Source organism: Tyto alba, unplaced genomic scaffold, assembly GCF_018691265.1.
Source record: "Tyto alba isolate M040663 unplaced genomic scaffold, T.alba_DEE_v4.0 Super-Scaffold_14, whole genome shotgun sequence".
Classification (NCBI taxonomy): domain Eukaryota; kingdom Metazoa; phylum Chordata; class Aves; order Strigiformes; family Tytonidae; genus Tyto; species Tyto alba.
Genome location: NW_024881276.1, coordinates 43903508 through 43924396, shown reverse-complemented (window position 1 = coordinate 43924396; position 20889 = coordinate 43903508). Strand labels below are relative to the sequence as shown.

The following is a 20889-nucleotide window of genomic DNA, read 5'->3' as shown; positions in this document are numbered from 1 at the left end:
CGTTCCCTCTAGGAGTCCCATGGGATCAAGCAAAAGGACTTGTTTTATGGTTGGTTTTTGCTTGTGAATCCCTGAGCTAATTTAGTCATTCAGTCGATGTCCCATCAGCACAGCAGGAGTGGTGTGGCTCAGGGGTAAATGCTTTGTGCTGCCATCCTTTCTGGGGAAAAAAAAACAACCAAACACCCCACAACTAAAGCAAAACTCCCCCCAAATCCTTTTGGAGAGTGTCTCTGTTTTGAGCCCCTCACTAGTGTTTGGCTGCATGCCTGTGAGGCTGGGTTTTGCCTGCCCAGGCTGTTCCCCTGTCAGCCCCCCACCATGACCCTGGCACCGGCCAGCCGGGGCAGTGGCCGTGCCCCAGGCCACACAGTGCCCACAGGCACAATGCCACGGGGCAGTCTGTCAATTGCAGCACTTGCCTTGGGCTGTGGCCAGCAGCCTCCTGGCCTCAGCCCTCCCAGTGCAGCTCCCCAGGGTCTCATCGCCCCTGCGAGCAGTGTGGGTCCGGGATCCCCCACAGACAGGGGCCTGCCTGTGGGTTGTCCTTACAGGAGAGAGTTCCCCGCCAATTTCTGGCTGCACGGTGATCCTGCAAGAGCTGCTAGACTGCCTGGGCTGGGCTGACTGTTACGATGGAGGGTCTTCTTCCTGTGTAGCTGATGAGCTGGTGGGGCTGCTGTGGGAGAGACACCCCACTTGGTGTGCCCCACTGCACCCTGAGGCAGAGCTTAGTCAGCCATCCTCGGGGGGCACTGTGCCAACCCAGCCTGAACCCGAGGCATCACGCTGCTGTCTGCAGCTATGGAAAATAAAGAGTTGGGGGGAGCTTCAGCCCTAGAAATCTGACCCCGTCCCTCCTTGGGGTCCAGTCCCTCGCCTCCCCTGTTAATAGGGAGCAAACCACGCAACAAAGCGGGGGTTGCGAGGCAGAGGGCTAGCCTGTGAGCTGCTGCCGGGCAGCAAAGCCACAGCTGGTAGTGCCGGGCATCTGGCACGCACACAGTGGCAGCAGGGGCCTTGGGCATCACCCTTGCCCAGGCGGCGTGGGGCTGGGGTGCCGGCTGTCACCTCCCAGAGGCGTGTTATGTTGCCGTTGCACCCCGCTCCTCAACCTCTCCCTGCCATTTTTAAGCAGAGGAAACCACCGCTGCCGGGCAGCTTCCTCCCAGCCGCGTTCAAAACGTCAGCGTGGCTGTCGCCATTGCCCACGAGAGCCTTCCACCGCCTCTCCAGGAGAGGAACCAAGCAGAGCTGTTTCCCATGGGGCTCGTGCAGTGCGTGGTGGCTGCCTCCTTCTTCCTCTTCTTCCCGGGTGAGTGCCGTGCCCAGTGCTGGGGGCTTTCCTGGGGAAGTAAAGCAACCCCCTCGGTGCGGATGGGACCTTTGCATGTGGGTGGCTTAGCAGGGCACCTTGATGGGCCTGCGGGGCCAGGACAGCCCTGCTGTAGCCAGTGCTCCTCTGGCTGGGTGGCCGTGGGAAGAGGTGCGGTGGCATGTTCTCCTTTTAGCACTGTGGTTTCACTCCAAAGCGATAGCCTGGATCCTGGCAGGGTTTTGGTGAGGGGATGTGCACGCCCCTGTTGCATGGCTTCTGGGGGTGTGGAGAGGTTTATCTCATCCCCTCCGTTCCTGGGGAGGGAGTTTCTGAGGGTTTCTTAGACTGTGCTGCTACCAACGCTCTTCCCTGGCCCAGTCTGTGTTTGGTTTTTGATTCAGTGCCCCTGTCCTGTGGGCATTTTGCTTGGTATGCATGCTGGGCATCAGAATAGACTGAGTGTTACCACTGGGAGCTCTGCAAGAGGGGAGGGTGCAGGGGTGGCCATCACCTCCCCAGATCCTCTACAGGCAGACATGGAGGGAACCCTTGATCCTTCTCAGTGCCCCCTGCCTTCTGAGAAGCTCTTGCTGGCCCCCTCTCCCACACCCTCCCCAGTTTTTGTCCATGGAGCACCTCTGCAGCACTCAGCCTGCTGGTTTCCTCTGCTATCCCATGTCCCTTGGCTCCTGTTTTGCATCCCCTTCTTTGGCAGTGGTCAGATCTGGCATCTGCTCCCTTTTCCCCCCATCCTGGGCAGGACCTGAGTGCTTGGCTCTCTTAATTTTAACACACCACAAGCTTCCTCTGTTGATCTCAGCCTGGTTGCTGCTCCCTCTGAACAGCTGGCTGAGACATGCTCTTGAGCCATGAGCAGGCCTGGCAGCCCCCTGGCCGTGGTGCTCTGGTCTCTGTTGTGTGACTGCCAGTGTGCTAGGAGACAAGAAAGTTTAAAAGTCTGTTGTTAGAGGGCTTGCTCTCACAATTGCAAGGGGGGTGAAGTCCCTTGGACTTTGTGCTTCAAAAAACAAGACAGCATAGTAATTCTGTTCAGTATTACACTGTGGTTCTGTGCAGGCCCAGACCCACTGCTGTTTTGGGTGTGCAGCCCTTGGGTAGCACACACGCCTGAAAACACCGTGTGTGCTGACTGTCTGCCGGCAGGTTTGAGCACTGGCCAACGGGTGGTGACTGTTCAGGAGGGACCCCTCTACCGCGTGAGGGGGTCCCACGTCACGCTGTGGTGCAAGGTGAGCGGCTACCAGGGCCCGGCGGAGCAGAACTTCCAGTGGTCCATCTACCTGCCCTCGGCCCCTGAGCGGGAGGTGCAGATCGTCAGCACCGTCGACCCCTCCTTCCCCTACGCCATCTACACCCAGCGTGTGCGCAGCCGGGGGATCTACGTGGAGAGGGTGCAGGGGGATGCCGTCCTGCTGCACATCACCGAGCTGCAGGACCGGGATGCCGGGGAGTACGAGTGCCACACGCCCAACACCGACGAGAGGTACTTTGGGAGTTACAGCGCCAAGATGAACCTCTCAGGTGGGTCCTCAAAGAGAGCCCCGTTCCCTGCTGGGCAGGGGTGCAGGCAGGTTTCCACTGCTCTCACCTTTGCACTGGGGAGAAGTGCTCGCCCCTGGTTCTCTTGACAGAGGGGCAGCTGGGGAAAGGGGTGATTAATGGGATCGGTGGACACAAATTTTCCTTCTCTCCCCGGTGTGGGATTGCTGTCCTACCTCCGGATGACCAAGGTAGGGATGCCCAGATGTCCTCTAGTAAGTTGCTCTGGCTGTTGCCTCCCAGCTGGGGCAAAGGAAGGGTGAAGCCTCTGCTGTCCCACCTCCCGACTAACTTGGGCTCCTGATGCATCTGTGTGTGTTAGCTCTTGGTGTCCTCTCAGGTCAGGGTGTGGGACTTGGCCTGAGTGGGATACCCACAGACGGAGGGAGGTAGCAGGTCCTGCAGAGCGCTGGGAGAGGGAAGGCAATGGACTGGAGAGGCAAAGGGAAAGGCCTTACTGTGAGCCCACCAAGTCTATGTGGTGGTATGGTACTTCCACTTGGTATTCACTCCTGTCTCCTCCTTCATCCTGGCATTGTATCAGCCTGCCCTTGGGTTTGTGAGGGGCTGGTTGCTAATCTCCTTGGGGTTGCCTAATTAGTGCTGGCCAGAGTTTGACTTAAGAGGGTACTGTAGAGAGATTCATTGTGCTTTATTCCCTGTTGAGGTTTTACCCACTTCACACCTTGGTGTAGGCTAATGGAAACCTTGTCAATCAACTACAAAAGATATTTCTCCTCCGCTGTCAGATCCCTTAGGGCCTGGCTGTGGTTTCATAGTGACTGGCAGGTTGCCCATCATCAAGGCCAAGAGACCATTCTTCCTGTGACCAGCTGCTTTCTGTGTTTCTCCCCCGTGCTCAGTGATTGCAGACACCCTCTCTGCTTTCATGGCGCCCCAGGTCCTCACTCGTGCTGAAGGGGACGCGGTGGAACTCACCTGCGAGGTGTCCAAGTCCACTGCCCAGCACACACATCTCTCTGTTGGCTGGTACCGTCTTCAGGGAGCAGGAGAGAGCCGTGCCGAAGAGGTCCTCACCCTCTCTGAGGACTTTGTCTTGAGGCCAGGTCCCTCTTATGCGCAGAGGTTTCTGGCAGGGGACGTGCGGCTGAACAAGGTTGGGAACACCACATATAAGCTTTCTATCGGGGGAGTGGAGCCGTCTGACCGGGGGCAGCTCTACTGCGAGGCAGCCGAATGGATTGAGGATCCCGACAAGACGTGGAAGGACATCTCCCGCAAGCAAACAGGGAGGACATCTCTGGCGGTCATTAGCCAAGGTAAGGCCCTTGCAAACTTGCACGTTGACTCCAATTCCTTTGTTCATTCAAGGCTCTGTAGCGGCAGCCTTCAGTGGCCTTCGCCTGCCACTGCCGCAGCCCAGGGACCCACTGGTGGGTCTGGCTGCCCTCTGCCAGGCACTGAGGGGCACGGGCTGGGGTCACCCAGCAGCCCCTGGCAGCCCCTGGTTCAGGAGCTGTTGATGCTGCTTCCTTTGGAGGTTCACGCAGCCGCATCTCCGATGCCAGCAGTGATCATGTAACCTTGCGGGGCCCACGCAGGGTGTTAGCAGAGAGCAGCGTGTGCCTGCAGCCACCTGGCTCCTTAGCAGAGTTAAACTCCAGCGCGCAGAAAACTGCATTGTCAGACTGCCTCCAAGGTCCTGTGGCCTCAAACTGAAGTACACAATGGTCAGCTGCCCGGCGTGGTGCCTCAGCCGCGGGCACCGAGGATGTGCTGTGTGTGCTGCATGGCTCTAGTGTCTTGCTGGAGGTGGCTTGTCTGTCCGTGCCGTCACCGGTCTGCTGGTTTCCAGAGCAACTGGTGTTGCTGTTTATTAGACCATCCCTGTGTCTCCTCCTAGTAGTTCATATTGGGTAGTAATGGGACTGTGGGTCAGACTGCTTTGAAGTGTGTGCACCAAGCTCCTGGCTTATGCTTTAGGAAAACATAGTATTAAGTATTTAGAAAGAGGAGACTTAGACCTGCTACCGTGTATGAGATGGATTAAAATAGGCGAGTTTGAAAACCAGCCCCTTGCCAGTGCTGCCCATCCTCTCCCACTCCACTCTGTCACTGCCAGGGACCTCCTGTTCCCTGCGCCCAGCAGCTTCCCGTGGCTCCTGGCATGTGCAAGCCCCGCATTGCCTCGACCAGGGCCAGTGGGAAAACCCCTCTCCCCACCGCCCTGGGATGGTGGCAGCGCTGTGTGCTTACTGCCACCCCTCTGAGAACCCTGCCTGCTATCCCTCCTGCCACAAGCCCTTTGCCGGCTGTGGTCCCTCTCTCTGCTCTTCCCCCAGCTGCATGTGGGTAGCTGTGCCCAGAGGAAGGGGAAAATCACTCTTTCCCACCAGCAAGTTTTACTTCAAAGCAGCCAAGACAAGGCTGCATCTAGTTGATGCCCCTTATCATATGAATAGTATGCAGTAAAAGAGGAACAAGTCTTTCACTGAAAACCTGCCTGGGGAGGTGGTGTACCTTGTCCCCCTGCCTCAGGGCGAATGGGGGAGGCTGCAGAGCTGGGGTGGTGAGGCAAACTGTGTCTGGTGGGAGGGTGGTGAGTCAGTGCAGGAAACCAAAGAAACGGATGGGTAAGGACCAAACACTCCCTGTGTGGCTCAGTGGAAGGCAAGGTATCAGGGAGGCAAGTACTGTCTCCCACTATCAGAGTCTGGTTCCCTAAGTGTGGATGACTGGCAAAGCTATATTCTGTTTAATATGCACTGTTTGCAGCAATGGCTTTCCATGTCTGCTGCTGCCTGGCAAGCAATGGCAGTCAGCGTGCTTTCCTGCATCAGCTTGTTTAAGAGGGTTCACCATGACTGATAGTGTGTGGCTGTGGGTATCAGTGCTACAGAATTCTTTGGAAATAGAGAAACCTTGTCAGAGTTTAATATTTGCAATGTGGTAGCCGGGAAGTGTAGAAGGGAGGCAGTGGTGGGTAAGAGGACAATATGGTGGTTGTATTAGAGCTTGTTATTGTTGTATTAGAGGTTGTATTAGAGGTTGTATTACTGGGGAGGAACAGTGAGTGTTGGGTGTATGAGCCCTCCATCACGTCTGCAGGGCTGAGGTCTCCCTCCAGCACCCTGTGGGAGAGCCCAGGCTGCAGGGCTGAGAGCCCTGTCACACTGGGAGCTGGTGACCACTCTGACCATGGCCAACTGCTCCATCTGTTTCTATAAACTCTCCAGCAAATATTTAAGAATGCCAAATATATCTGCCAGCGGCTGAGATTCCTGTTCGCAAAATGTTTATGAACCAGTGTTTAAATTCACAGGGTACTCTCTTTCAAGAAATTATTTGAGCCCTTCCAGTGTCAGTCTGGGAGCTGCTCTGTTTTGCCTCCAAACTACAACACATAGCCTTGCTCTTGTTAGACACGGGGAGCACCACAGTGACCATCCAGAGATGGAGTGGTGTGATCCAGGCTGCCTGCCCCAGGGATTTGGGGCTTATAGCCCTACCTCCTGTTTTTTGGCCACACCACTGCTGTGTGGGGCCATGGCAAAGGGTTTCGGGGCACCCTGTGCATCTCTGCCTGCAGCCACTCTTCAGCCAGGCCGATGCCAGGAACCGGGGGGCACTGGCAGCAGAGCCTTTGAAGGTGAATTGTATCATAGGACCCAGAGACAAGGTCCTTACCTCAGGTGCAGCTGACTGACCAAGAGGGTCTGCCAAGGGGAAGATGGCTGTGCTTCCCATGTCGCTACCCTCTTTGCTCAACACCTGCTGCTAGGTGGTATGGGGGGCAGGACAGGGAACAGGAGACGACCTCCACCTCCTCTTGCTTCCCTCTGACCTCCCTGTGCTGTGACAAGTCTTGACATTTCTGCTTTCTGTGGGAACTGACCCAAAACCTTTCCAGCTTGGAGAGTGTCTCTTGCCCACGTCCCACAGCAGCCAGTGATTGTTGCAGCATCTGAGGCCAGCAGCATCAGATTCAAACAAGTAACTTGAATACCAGCCCCCACGCACCTTCCCCCACCACATACAGCAGAGTTAAAAACACTGCTGAGTGATAAAGCCCCTTTGTGCCCCTTTCTGGTTTAAGGGATATTTGTTACATGAAGCAGAACAGCTCCAGGAGGTGAGGTGGAGCAGCCCCCTGTAAAAAACGATGCCTCTGGGTTAGGGCAGCCCTCTGTTCGGATGCCTGAGCTGAGCAGGGGGTGGCTGTGGCCTGAGGCCGTCCTGGTGAGCGCTCTGCTCTGGGGGTGTTAGCTGCTCTGAAGTGGGGAGCTTAGCTCCTTGGGGCTCTGGTGCTTCCTCCACCTGAAGCTGCTGGTTAGCGCCTGGACCTGGTAACCATCTCCCCATGGGCAAAATTTTCCATCCTGATCACTTTTCTAATGAAAGAAAATGTTTCAGTGGAGAATTTCTCCTGTTTCCCTCTGCACAGCCATCGGTGCTGCCAGGTGGGAGGGAAGCATGGGCAGGGCCACCCAGCACCCATGTTGCTTTTGATTGCCCACAGGCAGAGACCTCACCGTGGATATCGCTGCTACTGAAAGCTCCCTTTCTGAAGGTGATACCTTGCAGCTAAATTGCATGGTGGCATCTCGGAAGAGCAGCAGCAGGCACTTCCAAGTGCTTTGGCTCTTCAATGACATGGGAGTGGCCAGGGTTGACCCCCACGGGGTATTGATTTGGGATGAAGAATATGAGGAGAGAGCCAAGACGGGGCAGCTCCGAGCATTCAAGCAAAGCAACACGGTTTATGTCCTCACCATCTATGAGGTCGAGCTGAAGGACAACGGTACGTACCACTGCTCTGTTTCGGAGGTGAAGACTCCTGGAGACTTTTACAGCATCCAAACCAATCTGTCATCAGGTGTCCAAGTCAACGTGAAGCCGATAGGTTAGTAAATCCAAGTGGCTACTTTTCTGGGTAAAGCCTGCAGTGGTCCCTGACTGGGAAATGCTTCGAGTTTGGCCTCATCTTGGTGGGAGCAACACACCTGCTCTTTGCAGCAAGAGTGCAAATGTTCCATAGAGTTTGGTAGATGATTAATGGGAAAAGTGCTTGCTCTGGCAACCATTAGCATGACAGATGCAGCAGCTGTCAACAAAGTGTAAACCTTTAGCTTAGTCTCTTTGCAACAAGCTTTGGGGCAAGTAGAGATCTGGGGAGGTTGGGTTCTCCTGTGTCTTTGGAACAGAAAATTGTGAGCAATGGCTGTTGCCACTCCTGAGGGTCACAGGATGATCCAGCAGAACAGGTACTTCTGCATAGGGGGTGTCATTTCCATTTCCATCGAGGTGCTCTCCCTGTTTTGGAGGAATAACTTGTAAGAAATCACTCTAAGAAAGATGTGTAGGAGACTCTTGGTTTCCTTGTCATTGCTAGACAATGACAATTATGGTGTAGCAGGAGCTGCCTGTTGGGACTCTATTTCTTAAGTATTTCTTTATGTATCCATGTCCCAGAAAAGACAACAAAGAAGGAAAAACCAACCAACCAACCAAACAAAACCCTCTCCAAAAATTTTAATAAAAGGATGGTTGGAAATTTCAGACAATTCCTTTCTTTTTCCAATGTCAAGATTGACCTAGTCTCTCTATTTAATGCCACAGTATCTCTGGCTTAGTCTCTGAGGAGCACAACAGCGTCCCCTCCCACGCAGTAACTGTTGTTTGCAGAGAACCGCATGCGCCTGTCCGTGTCTACCAGCACGCCGCAGGTCGTGGCGGGAGATGCCTTGATCCTCCTTTGCGAGGTGCGAGGAGCAGCCAGCCCTGTGTCCGTGCAGTGGTGGCACCTGCCACCGCACCACCCGGGTCCCCGGGTGCTGGTGGCCACCATGGAGCGGGACGGCACCCTGAGCCTGGGCAGCGCCTACCGGGACAAGGGGACTTGGGGGAGCCTCCGGCTGGAGAAAGTGAGCTCCAACACCTTCACCCTGGTGATCCCCAACACGTTGGACGAGGGCGACGGCGGGCGGTATGGGTGCAGAGTGACGGAGTGGTCCCGAGGCCAGATCTGGACAGAGGAGGGGGAGACAACAGTGACAGTCAGATCCATGGGTGAGTCGGACTATCCCTGTTTCTGGGATTTCAAGCTGGGCATGCTGGAGTCAAGGCTGGAGAAGCGGGTGGATGCGTGTGGGTAGGACAGAGGTCTGCTGTGCCCTGAGCTCTGCTGCTGCTGCTGGGTGACCCCGGGCTGATCGCTTGGCCCTGGAGTGCTTCACTTTCCCCATTTGTAGCAGGGTGCTGGAGTCTTCCATGAGATGTTTTGGGAGAGACAAATGGGACACAACAACTAAAAAGCCTGGAGACCTGAAAGGCAATGGCTTGCTCAGCAGGTCTTTCTGACTCTCTCCTTAAATTGAAATACAAAATGTCTGTTCTAGCAGCCTCATTACTTACAGTAATTAAGCTCAACAAAGGCACTTTCTGAGTTGTATGCTGGCCTTTGTCAGAGATACACCCCTCGTGCTGGCATCTGATCACTTCTCCTGGCGTCCTGTCTGAGCACAGAGCCGCTAACCTCCCCGGCGTGCAATGCCAATGCCATTTCTTCTGTTGATTGCTGGAATGGGTGCCTTTATAGAGAGGCAGCTTTTGGCTGTGATTTAGGGGTGTTTTTCCTTTCTTACTGCTGGGCTGGGTGCCTGAGATCACTGGTCAGGCCACAGGAGTTGTTAGGCTTTTGTGGAGGATGAAAAGCAGCAGCAAACAGGGCAGTAGCATCATCAGAGGATCCTTGGCTCCCTGACGTGGAGCGGGAATGGGGGGCCTGGAGTAGAGGGCGCTTGGGGTTGCCTGTGGGGCTGGGGTTGGGAGAGCTGGGGGATGAGGTAGGAGAGGTCCAGGGACCGCATGGGGCTGGAAAATCACAGTGCAGATTGGGGAAGAGCAGAGGAGCAGCAGGACTGCTGGCTGCCATGGGGCTGCGGTGGCGGGGATGGTCCTGTGTGAGAAGGGTGGTGGTGAGGTGGCGCGGGGCAGGCTTTCTGTCCCGATGCTAAGGGCTCTCTCCTCCCGAGCAGGTCTCGGTCTGCACGCCACGCTGAGAAGCCGAATTGCCACAGTCAGATACGGGCAGAGTTTTGAACTCATGTGCCAAGTGAGCGCCAACTACACCCTCGAGAAGGTCCCGGTGTCCATGGGGTGGCTCTTCCAGCCCAGCCCGCCCACTGGATACTACCAGGAGCTGGTCCGGGTCTTTCCCAGTGGCACCGTGGTCTGGGGGGCAGCGCAGCCACGCTTCCAGGGGAAAGCCCAGCTGACGAAGGCTGCCACCTCCTTCAGGCTGCACATCCACAATGCTGCAGCTGCCAACGAGGGGATGTACCAGTGTGAGGTGGAGGTCTGGAGGAGGAACACCCTGCCACTGGGGCAGCCAGCGGCCACCACCAGGTCCAATGCTGTGGGGATAAAGGTGGTGCTGCCAGGTAAGCAGTGCCACGGGCGCTTCTTCAGCAGAGGTCTCCCCTTCTGCAACTTTCAAATCCGTCAAACATGACCAGGGGCAACCAGGATTGCTGATGGCTGGAGCGTCCCCAGCAGGGTCACCTCCCAGCGCCATGTGAGATGGTGCTGCCTGTCCTATTTCTTCCTCAGCACCCACAGCTTCTGACGACACTCTGGGAGGCACTTTTGGTGCTGGGGAGTGCCAATGTCTGTCTGTTTACAGATTATGCCAAACGTATAGGGATCAGCCTTGCCACTAAGATTTTAAGTCTTGTTTCTGGGAAGTAGTCGTCCCCTCCAAGGAGCCCAGTTGAATGCTGGGGGTGCGAGGTGCCTCCCATGGGGTGGGCTTCTGGGGGGCTGGAGGGCGGTGGAGAGAGACCGTCCCCCACCCCAAGCTGGTGCTGGGATATGTCTGTGTCCCCCTGAGCTTCCCCCAGTGTATTCGAGGTGCGCTGAGAAAGCGCCGGGGTTCTCTGCCAGGCTGGCAGACAGCAGTGAGCCGCAGGGTGCTAGGGGCTCTGGGTGGAGGCATCTGTCCTGGGCACAGCTGGGCTGAACAGCCGGGGGCCCTGCCTGGGGCTCCTTTTAGGGCCACCTCTGCAGGCCAGGACCAAGCTGCTGCCGTGCCTGCCAGCATCCCACAGGGAGCCTCATCCTCTTACGGAAAAGAGATGTTGCAAATACACTGTAGGAGCCCAGCCAGCCTCCTGTGAACCTGCTCCCCGCCACCCCCGGCAGCAGCACGGGGTCATCTTGCCCTGCTCGTGGCTGGGGCTGCTGGAGGAATTGAAGGGCTTGTCCTGGACAAAATCTCTGAGCCTGTGGGGAGGCAGGTGTGAGAATATGGGGGTGGGTCTTTCTCCACTTGTGTCTGTGCTGTCAGCAAAAGAGAGTTCCTGCTCTTTTTTTTGGTGTGTTAAGTGCTCCTTCCTCTAATCCTTGGATTTTCAGGATCACAACCCAGTGAACTGAAATTAGGCATTTTCTGTGTTTTTTAACTGATGGTTTTGCTGTAGCATAAACTGATGGATTTCCTTCCCTGTTCAAGCTCGTTTCCATGGTGCTCTCCCTGCTGCTCCTCTGCTGCTCTCCCCTCGCCCCTGTGGAGCTGGGTGCTGGGGTGCTCTGTGTTATACCTGAGCTACTGCCGGGAAGGGGGTCTGCGGGGTGATGCTGAGGCTGGGGGTGATGACAGACAGTGTCAGTGAGTGTACGTTAGTAGTGTAAATGGCAGGTGGAAACGAGCAGATGTAGTTGTAGAGCATCTACACAGAGGAGGTGATAGCAGCAGAGCAATGAGATATAATGTCTGGTTCCAAACATATTGCAGCTGTTAGGGGATACTGTGGTGCTGTAAAGATGGTGGGAACTGGGAGGGGGCGATGTGCAGTGGGAGGTGGCTGCTGGCTCTAGTGCTGTCTCGGAAAGGCAGCATGAGCCAGAGAAGGGTGTTTGGGAAAGGTGGAGCAGTAAGCCTGGGAAGGAAGGCAGCTATAGCAGCAATGGGATGAGGTGAAGCTACAGAAAACGAAGCTGCAAATCATGAAAATCACCAGCCTGTTTCTTCACATATAAAAGCTTATGGTTGGAGCCTGCAGACGTACTGGCATTCTTGACTTTTGCTTCGGCGCTTTGTTTACCAGTCAGTGCTTTAGGAGTTCAAGCGCCACTGTGGATCTGGCCTGTAGCTTCAGATGGGAGGGACGTGTGGGAAAGGTCACAACAGGAGGGGAAGGAGGACATGTCTTTTCCATTTCTGACTTCTTAATAATTCAGTATCTGACCCTTGGTGGGGTCCTGTAGTTAGCGCCCTGGGCAGGCAGATGCTGCCCAACCCTAGCAGGGACGTTCCCATCAGCCTCTCAGGGCAGATGCCAGCGGTGGCTTCCCCCAGCTCTGGGGCGAGCCGTGGGGGGCTTTGCACCCACTGCCCCTCCGGCTGGCCGGCCCGCCTGGGTCACAGCAGCAGCTGTGCCCTTCTGCCTGCCCCGCTGCTCCTGGGCCGGGCAGAAAGCGCGGCGGCGGCAGGCAGGGCTGGCAGTGAGAGGCTCAGCTTGCTTAATTAAATTGGAAATGAAAGGGAAAAAACAGCACCGTGTCTTTCAGTGCCAAAGGAAATGGCAGGCAGCTGCTCTGCCCTTTTCAGTAATTGATCTTTAGCGGTAGCGAGAGGAGACCTGGAGCTGAAACAAAGGGGCTTTGCAGCAAGTGCTCTGCTTCCTCTTGAGGTGATCTTCTCCGAGAGCATAACAACAATTTTTCTCATAAAAAATCGAGCGCTCACAGCAGCGGTTCCCGTGGCTCCTCTCTGAGCTCTAGCAGGTTTTGCTTCTCTGGACTATTTTCTGCCCTGGCAGGTGACAGGCCAGGCTATACTCAAGCGAGAGGCCTCCTGCCCCAGGGAGTTTTCTGTCTCCTGTGCTGGCAGCCGCTCAGGGTTTGGGGAAAGGTCTTGGATTTTACCTGCCCACCCCTGCCTGCAGCAGCGCTGCTGGGAGGAGCTCGCTTGGAGAGAGGCACGCATTTTGGTCCAGCCTGGCCCCACAGCTGGTGTTTCTGAGCTCCTTTTCTCTGGGAGAGGTGGCAGAGCTGCTTGCGGTGAGCAGCAGGGCTGCTCTGCTGGTGTGCTGTCCCCAGCAGCTGCAGCTGGGGAAGGCACATCTGCATGTCTGACATGGGAAGGCTGTCCCTGATGTCTGCCACCTCCCCTGGTCCTGCTTGCTCCTCTCCTGTGGCCTTTGAAATGGGAGTAAAGTCTCCAGTTGAGATACCTGGGAGTATTTTTTGTTTCCCTTTGGTAGAGTTCAATTCTGAGACCTCTTGGACTTCAGCAGGCTGACTGAGTGATATTCCTCTGTACTGAGCAGCTGAAGTTAAGAAACAAGTGTTTTATTTTTTCCAGTGTGATCAGTTCACCTGTCACAGAATCACAGGATGGCTGAGGTTGCAAGGGAGCTCTGGGAGGTCGTCTGGTCCAACACACGACTCAAGCAGGGCCACCTAGAGCAGGTTGCTCATGACCATCTCCAGACGGCTTTTGAATATCTCCAGTGTCCCTCTCCAAAGATTTGTGCTTCCTTAGAGCTGGCTCTGGGCTGGGTACGCTTCTAAGCACTCAAGTTGGAAGACATCAATTTGTATCTGGTTCATAAGTGCGCTCAAGTCTGATCCCTGTGTGTGTGGATCTGATGAATTTGCCCAGCTTCTGTATTAGGGTGATTGCTTTCCTGTCTCTTCTGCTTCTTGCCCTTACCTGTTTCTTCAGAGCAGCAAGCGTGCACTGTGAAGTGCAGGACAGCACTTTGTTCATCCCTTGGGAGCAGCCACCTTGCAGACCTCCTGGTGAATAATGTGTGTGTCTGCAGTGTGGAGAGAAGAGGGAGAAAGAGCAATGGGGTGCAAAGAGAAAAGATCAGCATAAGTGGACATGAGCAGGGAGATTTTGATGACAAATTTGAGATGGAGGCAGAGGTAATGCGTGGGGTGTCAAGAGCCATCAGTTGGGATATTTTGCATTGACTGGTCTCAAGAGAGGTAGTAATGGCCTATGGAGTGGATTGCTTCTGTTTCAAGAAGAAATGCTTGAAGGAAGGGGAAATGTGCAGGCTTTCTCCCGTGGTGTCCTCCTTCCCCATCAGTGCCTGTGGAAGAAGCTGCATCTCCCTCCTGGTCCACAGACGCTCTCCATAACCTGCTGCTGTCACATCCCTTGGGGAGATGCTGTGGGGGAGAGAGCCCTGCTGAGTCTGTGACCGAGGGCAGGGGACTGAGACTCTCCACGGGGGCATCTTGGCATGTCCCCTGCAGCCTGGCCCCCAACCAGCACCCAGGGGCCGAGCTGAAGGGAGCCCGATTGCCACCAGCCTCCACAGCACAGGGTGTCCCGCTGCTCAGCTCGTATGCAAGGAAAAGGCTGGGAGTGGAAACTCAGCCTACAGTCCCTCAGCACCCCGATGGTGTCGTGTGCTGAGAAATTTCTGTCTACCCACAGGTAGTTATCTATGTGTACTTCTGCACCTGGGTGCTGGCCCAGTCTGACAGAGGTGGTGTCTCAGCGTGGAAGGGAGGGCCAAGGGGAAATGCAGGCGGTTGGAGGCCCTTCAAAGAGACTGGTTTGCAGCCTTTCCGCTGCTGGAGGAGAAGGACAGGCGCCAGCAATGGGTGGTGTGCAGCAGGAAGGGGGTCCCTGCTCATACTGAGAGCAACACAGGCACATTGGGAGCAACCGTGTACAATTAAACAGTTGCTGAGTATAATCACAGTGGATGTTCAGGACCGTGTGATGTGGTTTCTGATTAATAACCCCAGCAAACACCTGAGATGGTGGCTGTCAGTGAAATCCACGCAGGCTCTGTAGTCTCTCTGAGATAAAAGACACTTGTTCACAGTCTCCAAAGCTGTGGGCTGGTTTTGTCACTCATGTGTGAGCCTGCTGATAGAAGCAGTGGTAGACAGACGTGTTTGCGTCAGACAGGGGCTCTGCGTCCAAGCTCCAACACAGTAGCTGCCTCCATCCCCCTGATTGTGCCCTGTGGTTTCCCAGGTGCCTCCTCCGCTACTTCCCTGCCCAGCAGCACCTAGTGATTTCCCACTACAGTTCAAATAAGGGTGTGTGGATTTGTTCTTTCTCTCCTTCCCTCACCCCCTGTGCTCCAGCATCCCCTAATCAGTGTTTGTCCTCTGAGCACCCTCTTCCCCCCTCCTCTGTCAGTGGGTTTCTTGGGGCAGCCTTACTCTCCTTGCCAGCACCCTGTACTGACAGCTGCAGCGGACATGATTATTTTGTTTCTCCATTTTAGAAAGCAAGCTTTGGGTAGCTACGAAGGAGAGCTCTGTGGAGGTTGCTGGTGGTGCTGACACAGCCATTGAGTGCAGGATCATGTTTGCCCAGAATAATTCTCAGTTTGCCATTACCTGGTACCTCCTACCTCCTCCTCCGGCAGATGCACCCCCCCTGCAAATTGTACGGGCCAACTACAGCAGCGTCCTGGAATACGGGGCTGAGTTCAGCTCGCCTGCACAAAAGTCCAGGTTCCTGAGCCAGAGGGTGTCCAGCGATGTTTTCTGGCTGCGGATACTCTCTGCAAACCCTGGGGACCAGGGCAGGTACTACTGTGTGGTAGAGGAATGGCTCTGGCTGGTGGATGGCTGGTACAAGCTTGGAGAGGGAGCATCAGGAAGGACCACGCTGGAGTTCAAGTTCCCAGGTGAGCAGGCGTTTATCTCTTGTATAGGTGCTGCTGGAGAAGGTTGGATCAAATTATGATGGGGCCCCCGCCAGGCCTCTCCTAAACTGGCAGGGATTAGGAGAAGCAGCAGATCCTGCGCTGGGTCTGACTTAGGGATGCAGGAGGTGTCAGTGCCTCTCAAACGGAAATAGAGAATTAGGAGGATTTACCACATCCTCCCAAACCAACCAAGCTGGTATTTTTGCCACTGGCAGATAGTATCTAATGCTTTATAACAAAGTGCATCCTGGCATTTTCTTTTCCCTCCAACACATGGTACACTTGGTTGGTTGTACAGTGCTGCGAGTAGAGAAGCAGCCCTTTCCTGGTACTCCTGAACATCCTGAAGCCAGACACTGACTTTTCTTTACCCATCAGCATATCGCTGCTGAGAACAAGGCTGAAGGCTCAGCTCCTCCTGCCTTGGACACTGCACTGCTGTCATATATGGGGGGGTCTCCCTGGCTCTGTTCTTCCCTCTTTCAGCCTCACTTGGCTTATGAGTTGCGGCCCTAAATAAAGTGGATCAGAGAATTCCAGCATTCTAAATAGCTTTTGGTCCAAAGGTGCCTTATCACTTACTTGGAGGAGGTGAGAAGTATTACAGCAGAGGGTAGTGAACTGGGGGCAGAGATGATGGTGGGGGTGGGGAAAACACCTCAGAGAGAATGAGTCCCAGGAGCAAAGGGCCTGTGGGTGTCCTGCAGAGGGTCTTGCAAGAGGCCATCCCAATCCCCCCCCTGCTTCACTCCAGAAGATTTCCATCAGCCTAGGGGCGCAGGCAGGAGCATTTTTGTGTCAGTGCAACACTGCAACGTCTCTTTCTGCTTTCGTCCTACCCCAGAGGGCACACTGCAGCTGGAGACAACCAACCGCAGCATCTCAGCGAGGGAGGGCGAGGAGGTGACGCTGCGCTGCCTGCTGCAGGGTGCCCCGCTGCCTGCTGCCCACCTCTCAGCTGCCTGGTTTCGGAGGGAGGAGAGCGGCCGTGCCAGGCCCCTGCTCACCCTCCACCGCGACGGCGCCATCGAGTACCCCCGGGAGAGCCTGGCAGGGAGGCTGCGCCTCCGCCGCCCCGCCGCCGGCGACTTCAGCCTGACGCTGCACAGTGTGGAGGAGGGCGATGCCGGGGTGTATCACTGCCAGGTGCAGGAGTGGCAGCAGCAGAGCGAGGGGAAGGACTGGGCTCTGCGATCCTTGGCACGCTCGGGGTACACCCAGCTCACTACCATCCCAGCAGATAACGCTGGTGAGTGTGAGGGGCTGCTCACCCTGCGCTGGTTCCCCCCTTAGTGCCGTGCTGGGGGGTGTGTGTGGGGGGGGTAATGGCAGCTCTCTGCTTGGGGATGCTGGCTGCAATGGCAAGGATGCAGCAGGGCTGGGAGGACTTGCTAAGGGGTTACAGAGGGGGGGGCAGGGCTGGGAAGATCACCAGAGTTGTGGGGGGGTGGCCATGTGCTATAGGCCTGGTGGCAATGAGATCCCATTCCCAGTCCCGTTGATCTGCCGGGGCCAAAACCCAGGTGCTTGGCATTGTAAACGTTGGAGGTGGTGGTCAGATGAGAGAGCAAGAGCGCCAACTGTGAGGCATGTGGTCCAGAGGGTATTTGTGTCTGCAATGCTTTGCGGCTTCTGGGCTCTCTGGGGGACCGTGGGCACAAACCCCTGCTCTCAGTTGTGCCACTGCGGACAGAATGCTAACTGTTTTGATGAAAAAATTCTTGGTGTGATTTTTTTCCAGCAAGTCCATCTCCAGTGAGGTCTGTAAAAACAGCCTTTGTCCCCTTGGGGTGAGTTGAGGTGCACACCAGGTGCAAAGATAGAGCTGGATTCTGCATACAGAATTTTAAATAAATAAAAGCAAAGGTTTCAGTTAAGTGCACACAGTGCTTTTAGGGAAGTAACAGGCAGGAAAGTAGTACTCTCATGTTGCTTCTTTGGGGAAATAGGTGGCTTGGATGACTTGTGTGGAAGGAAAAAATATAAACTGTGACATCAATCACGCTGCACTCAGCTGAGAGGATCCTGGAGTGCTCGTGCTTCAGCCCCAGAGTTGCCATGCCTGAAGCCAGCCTGGGTGCCTACAGGCACTTACAGCTTCTGCAGCAGTTACCAATGCTGACCGACGAGGAGGAGCGCAGGGGGCCCTGGAGAAGCCCTCCCTCGTGCCTGCTACTGGCACAGGCAGGCACGGACCCTACTCGGGTAACTCTGCACCTACCGCAGAACTAATCTGGACTTAATTGCACAGGGAGGGACTGACAGAACTTCATCCCCCTGCTGTTATGCTCCTGCTGTTGTCCATCACAGCTCCCTCTAGCACTCAGATTTCTCCTCCATCAGCTCCCTCTGTCTCTTGTTACCTATTACTAGTGGAGTAACCATTGCTAAAATTGCTCGGTAACTGCTGGGAAATTCTCCTTCAATTTTTGTGTAAGTGTTTTTGCCAAGGAGCTTTCATTTCAAAATCCAAGAGATCAGCTGGTTGGTGGGGTGTTTTTTGTTTTGTTTTGGCCTTTTTTTTGTTTGTTTGTTTTGTTTCTTTGTTTTTAGTGTGTGTGTGTGGCTCCAGTGATACAGTTATCTCAAAATGCGCCTCTGGCTCATGAATTTCAATGTTTTGGCGTTTTTTGAGCGGGTAATGACACAGCCATGTGCAAGTATATCCATAACCAGCAGCAACTTCAGCTCTAATCCCTGATGCTGCTCTTTAGGTTACCTCCCTGGTAATATAGAGACATTCATATAGTGGAGACTTCTCCCTGTTTTCCTATGGGAGAGTAAATGCTGCTTCCATCTATATGGATGGGGCGCAGAGCCTCAGAGCTAGAGAGGCAAAAGCCAGTTTCACAGTCAGGAGTGGCCCCCAGGTTGGTTCATCCCTAGGGTCACACCTAGCCCACCAGGCTCGGTGGGTCCCCCACGGACAGCTTCAAATCAGCAGACCTACGTGCTCAGCATGGTTCTGCAGAGCAAAAGTAAAACACCAGCACATGGGAGGAGAATTGAGGAGCAACACCTTGAGATGGATAAAACAGACTCAAAGGAGTTGGCATGACCCTTCATGGTAGCCCAGGTGCATCTGAGGTCAGTTTGTGGTGCTAAAGGTATGTGTTAAGTGAGACAATTTTGATGGCCAGGATTAATGGATGACTGTAAGGAGACCAGGACAAAAATGGAGAGGCTTCAAATGAGAGCTTTTCGGCTAGCATGAGGCTGATCAAACATGTTTTTTTGAAGTACCCAGAGGGTCCACCAGCAGTACAGACAGCCTCTGCCTCAACTGGGGAGCTGTTCTGTAGGAGCTGCCGAGGACGGGGATGGGGCTTACAGCTGCCTGCAGCTCAGTGTGGCTGAAATAGGACAGTGGAGGGGCAGGTGTCTGGGGAAGACAGAGACCTCCTTGATCTGATTTCTGCTGCTTTCCTCTTGTGTCTCCTTGTGCAGTGGTGCAGCCTCTGACAGACCTCTACCTCACCCCGCTGTCACTGTTGCCAGGCAGGGACCCAGGGGGTGAAAGGTTTGTGGCTTTTCCTTACTGAGCCCAGTCTGGAACAGGTTAGCTGAATAGCTGTGCTGTTTCTGTTGGGTTGTTTCAGCTCAATGAGCAGGGGCCCTATCTGACTTCCCAAAACAAGAAATTGAGGCAAACTACCTGGTTTCTGTCCCCCTTCTCCTCAGGTAGCCTGTATGAATTCTTAAAAATTGATAGCTGTTGAAGTTTGAGGGAAAAGTGGTAAGATAACATGTAGAAACAGTAGGAGAGAGAAACTCAAACTCGCTTGGGGCCTCACTTCTTTTCTTTCTTTTTTTTCCCTTCCAGAGTCAACTGTTTTGTCTACGATCTGCTCATCACCACCACTGCTGAACTTCATCCTATACTTACCGCTGGTTCTGATCCTTCTCCTGGTCCTTGCTGTCTTCTACTGGTACTTCAAATTCGGAAAAAGCAAGAAGGGCAACATCACAGAAGACCAGCTGGTGGAACTGCAGGGGTCTGGAGGGGTCAAGAAAACTTAGCAGATCTGTAATGGCAGATGTAACTTGGAGGAGCAGAGCTGGACAGCTGAGGAGGACTGAGTACTTGCAGGGGGGCTTTTTATTGCTTTGTAATAGCTCTTGCAACGAATCCTTGAAACTGCATGTTTACTTTCAATGGAATGAAGCGGCTTTGAATTACTAAGCAAATAGGGTTTTCATCACAGGTGTTCCTGTCTCTTAGCTACCTGCCCATTTAACACGTTCATTGTGGTACATCTGAGGTCCTTGCAGTATGCACCTCCCACTGTGGATGGAAGTGGTGTTACTTCTCTACAGGTATAAGGGAAAAAACAGGTCTATTTGCACTGTGACACAAGAGTGCCAAATTGCTACTCATTTTAGGTGACTTGACAATATCTACATGATGTTCAGGCTAAAAACCAGTGGCAGAGCTGGAAGTGAAGTATTGGTGTCCCATTTATAAGGCATTGCACTTGCCTCTGCCTACCCTTTGCTGGGGAGGCTCTCTGACACTGCTGTCCCCTCTTTCTGAGAGTACCCAATCCCAAAGAGCATCTTCTCTGAAAGAAAATAGGTCTTTATCACAAAACCTGTCACAGGAACATGAGGGCTGAGCAAGGCTGGCTGGGGCTGAAGAAAGTCCACAGCAGGGATACCACAGCCATCTGCAAAAAATGAATCCTCTTGACCCAATAAGGGACTTGCATGGAGTCTTGGACCCCAGAGGGAAGAAGTGGACACCAAGCCATCTTGGAGATGAGTGTACAGACACATTTTCAGCTCCTTCCTTTGATGGGGCTGCTGTATAGGAGCCCCTCGTGCCCGGGCTGTCTGTGGGTCAGGAAGCTGCATGGCTGGGATCAGGTATTAGATGCCTTCAGGTTGCACCAAGTAATAAAAAAGCCATGTGTGTGTTTGAGCATGGCGGAGCTGCCCCACAGGGATCCAGCTCGGGCTCACCTTTTCAAGGCTGAGGAGCTCTGCTACCTGAAGGCAGGCTGGCTGGCTGATTCATTAGAGGAAATGAGGTTTAAATCCAGTCCCTATAAGTCAAGGGATACTCAACTTCTAATTGTGTAAATTGAGATGTGGTCCCAGCGAGTTGTAAAGTCAGGGCAACACTCAAAGCACTGTCCTCAAAAGCAGCTGTATGGAAATCAGCAGATGTTTATGAACCTGCTTCTTTTGACCATTGGGAGGCTTGGAGACACCACAGCCCCTCTAGTTCAAGTCCTTCACTTCCCTTACAACTAGAAAAGCTTCTTGCCCTGTATCGCAAGAAACTGGGAGGTGGTTTAGTCCCTGTCTCCTTGAAAAACCACTTTTTGTGTAAGACTGGACTACTGCTCTTGTTTC

At 54.3% G+C, this 20889-nt stretch overlaps 1 protein-coding gene across 1 annotated transcript; it reads left to right on the top strand.

Annotated features, from left to right (window-relative positions):
* Positions 1–1146: 1146 nt before the first annotated feature.
* Positions 1147–19733, top strand: CD101 (CD101 molecule). The gene is made up of 9 exons (XM_042788729.1): positions 1147–1315; positions 2483–2860; positions 3742–4158; positions 7359–7742; positions 8525–8908; positions 9877–10281; positions 15103–15510; positions 16376–16780; positions 19355–19733. Exons 1-9 carry the CDS (start codon positions 1264–1266, stop codon positions 19549–19551), a joined length of 3030 nt encoding a protein of 1009 aa, XP_042644663.1. The 5' UTR covers positions 1147–1263; the 3' UTR covers positions 19552–19733.
* Positions 19734–20889: the final 1156 nt, after the last annotated feature.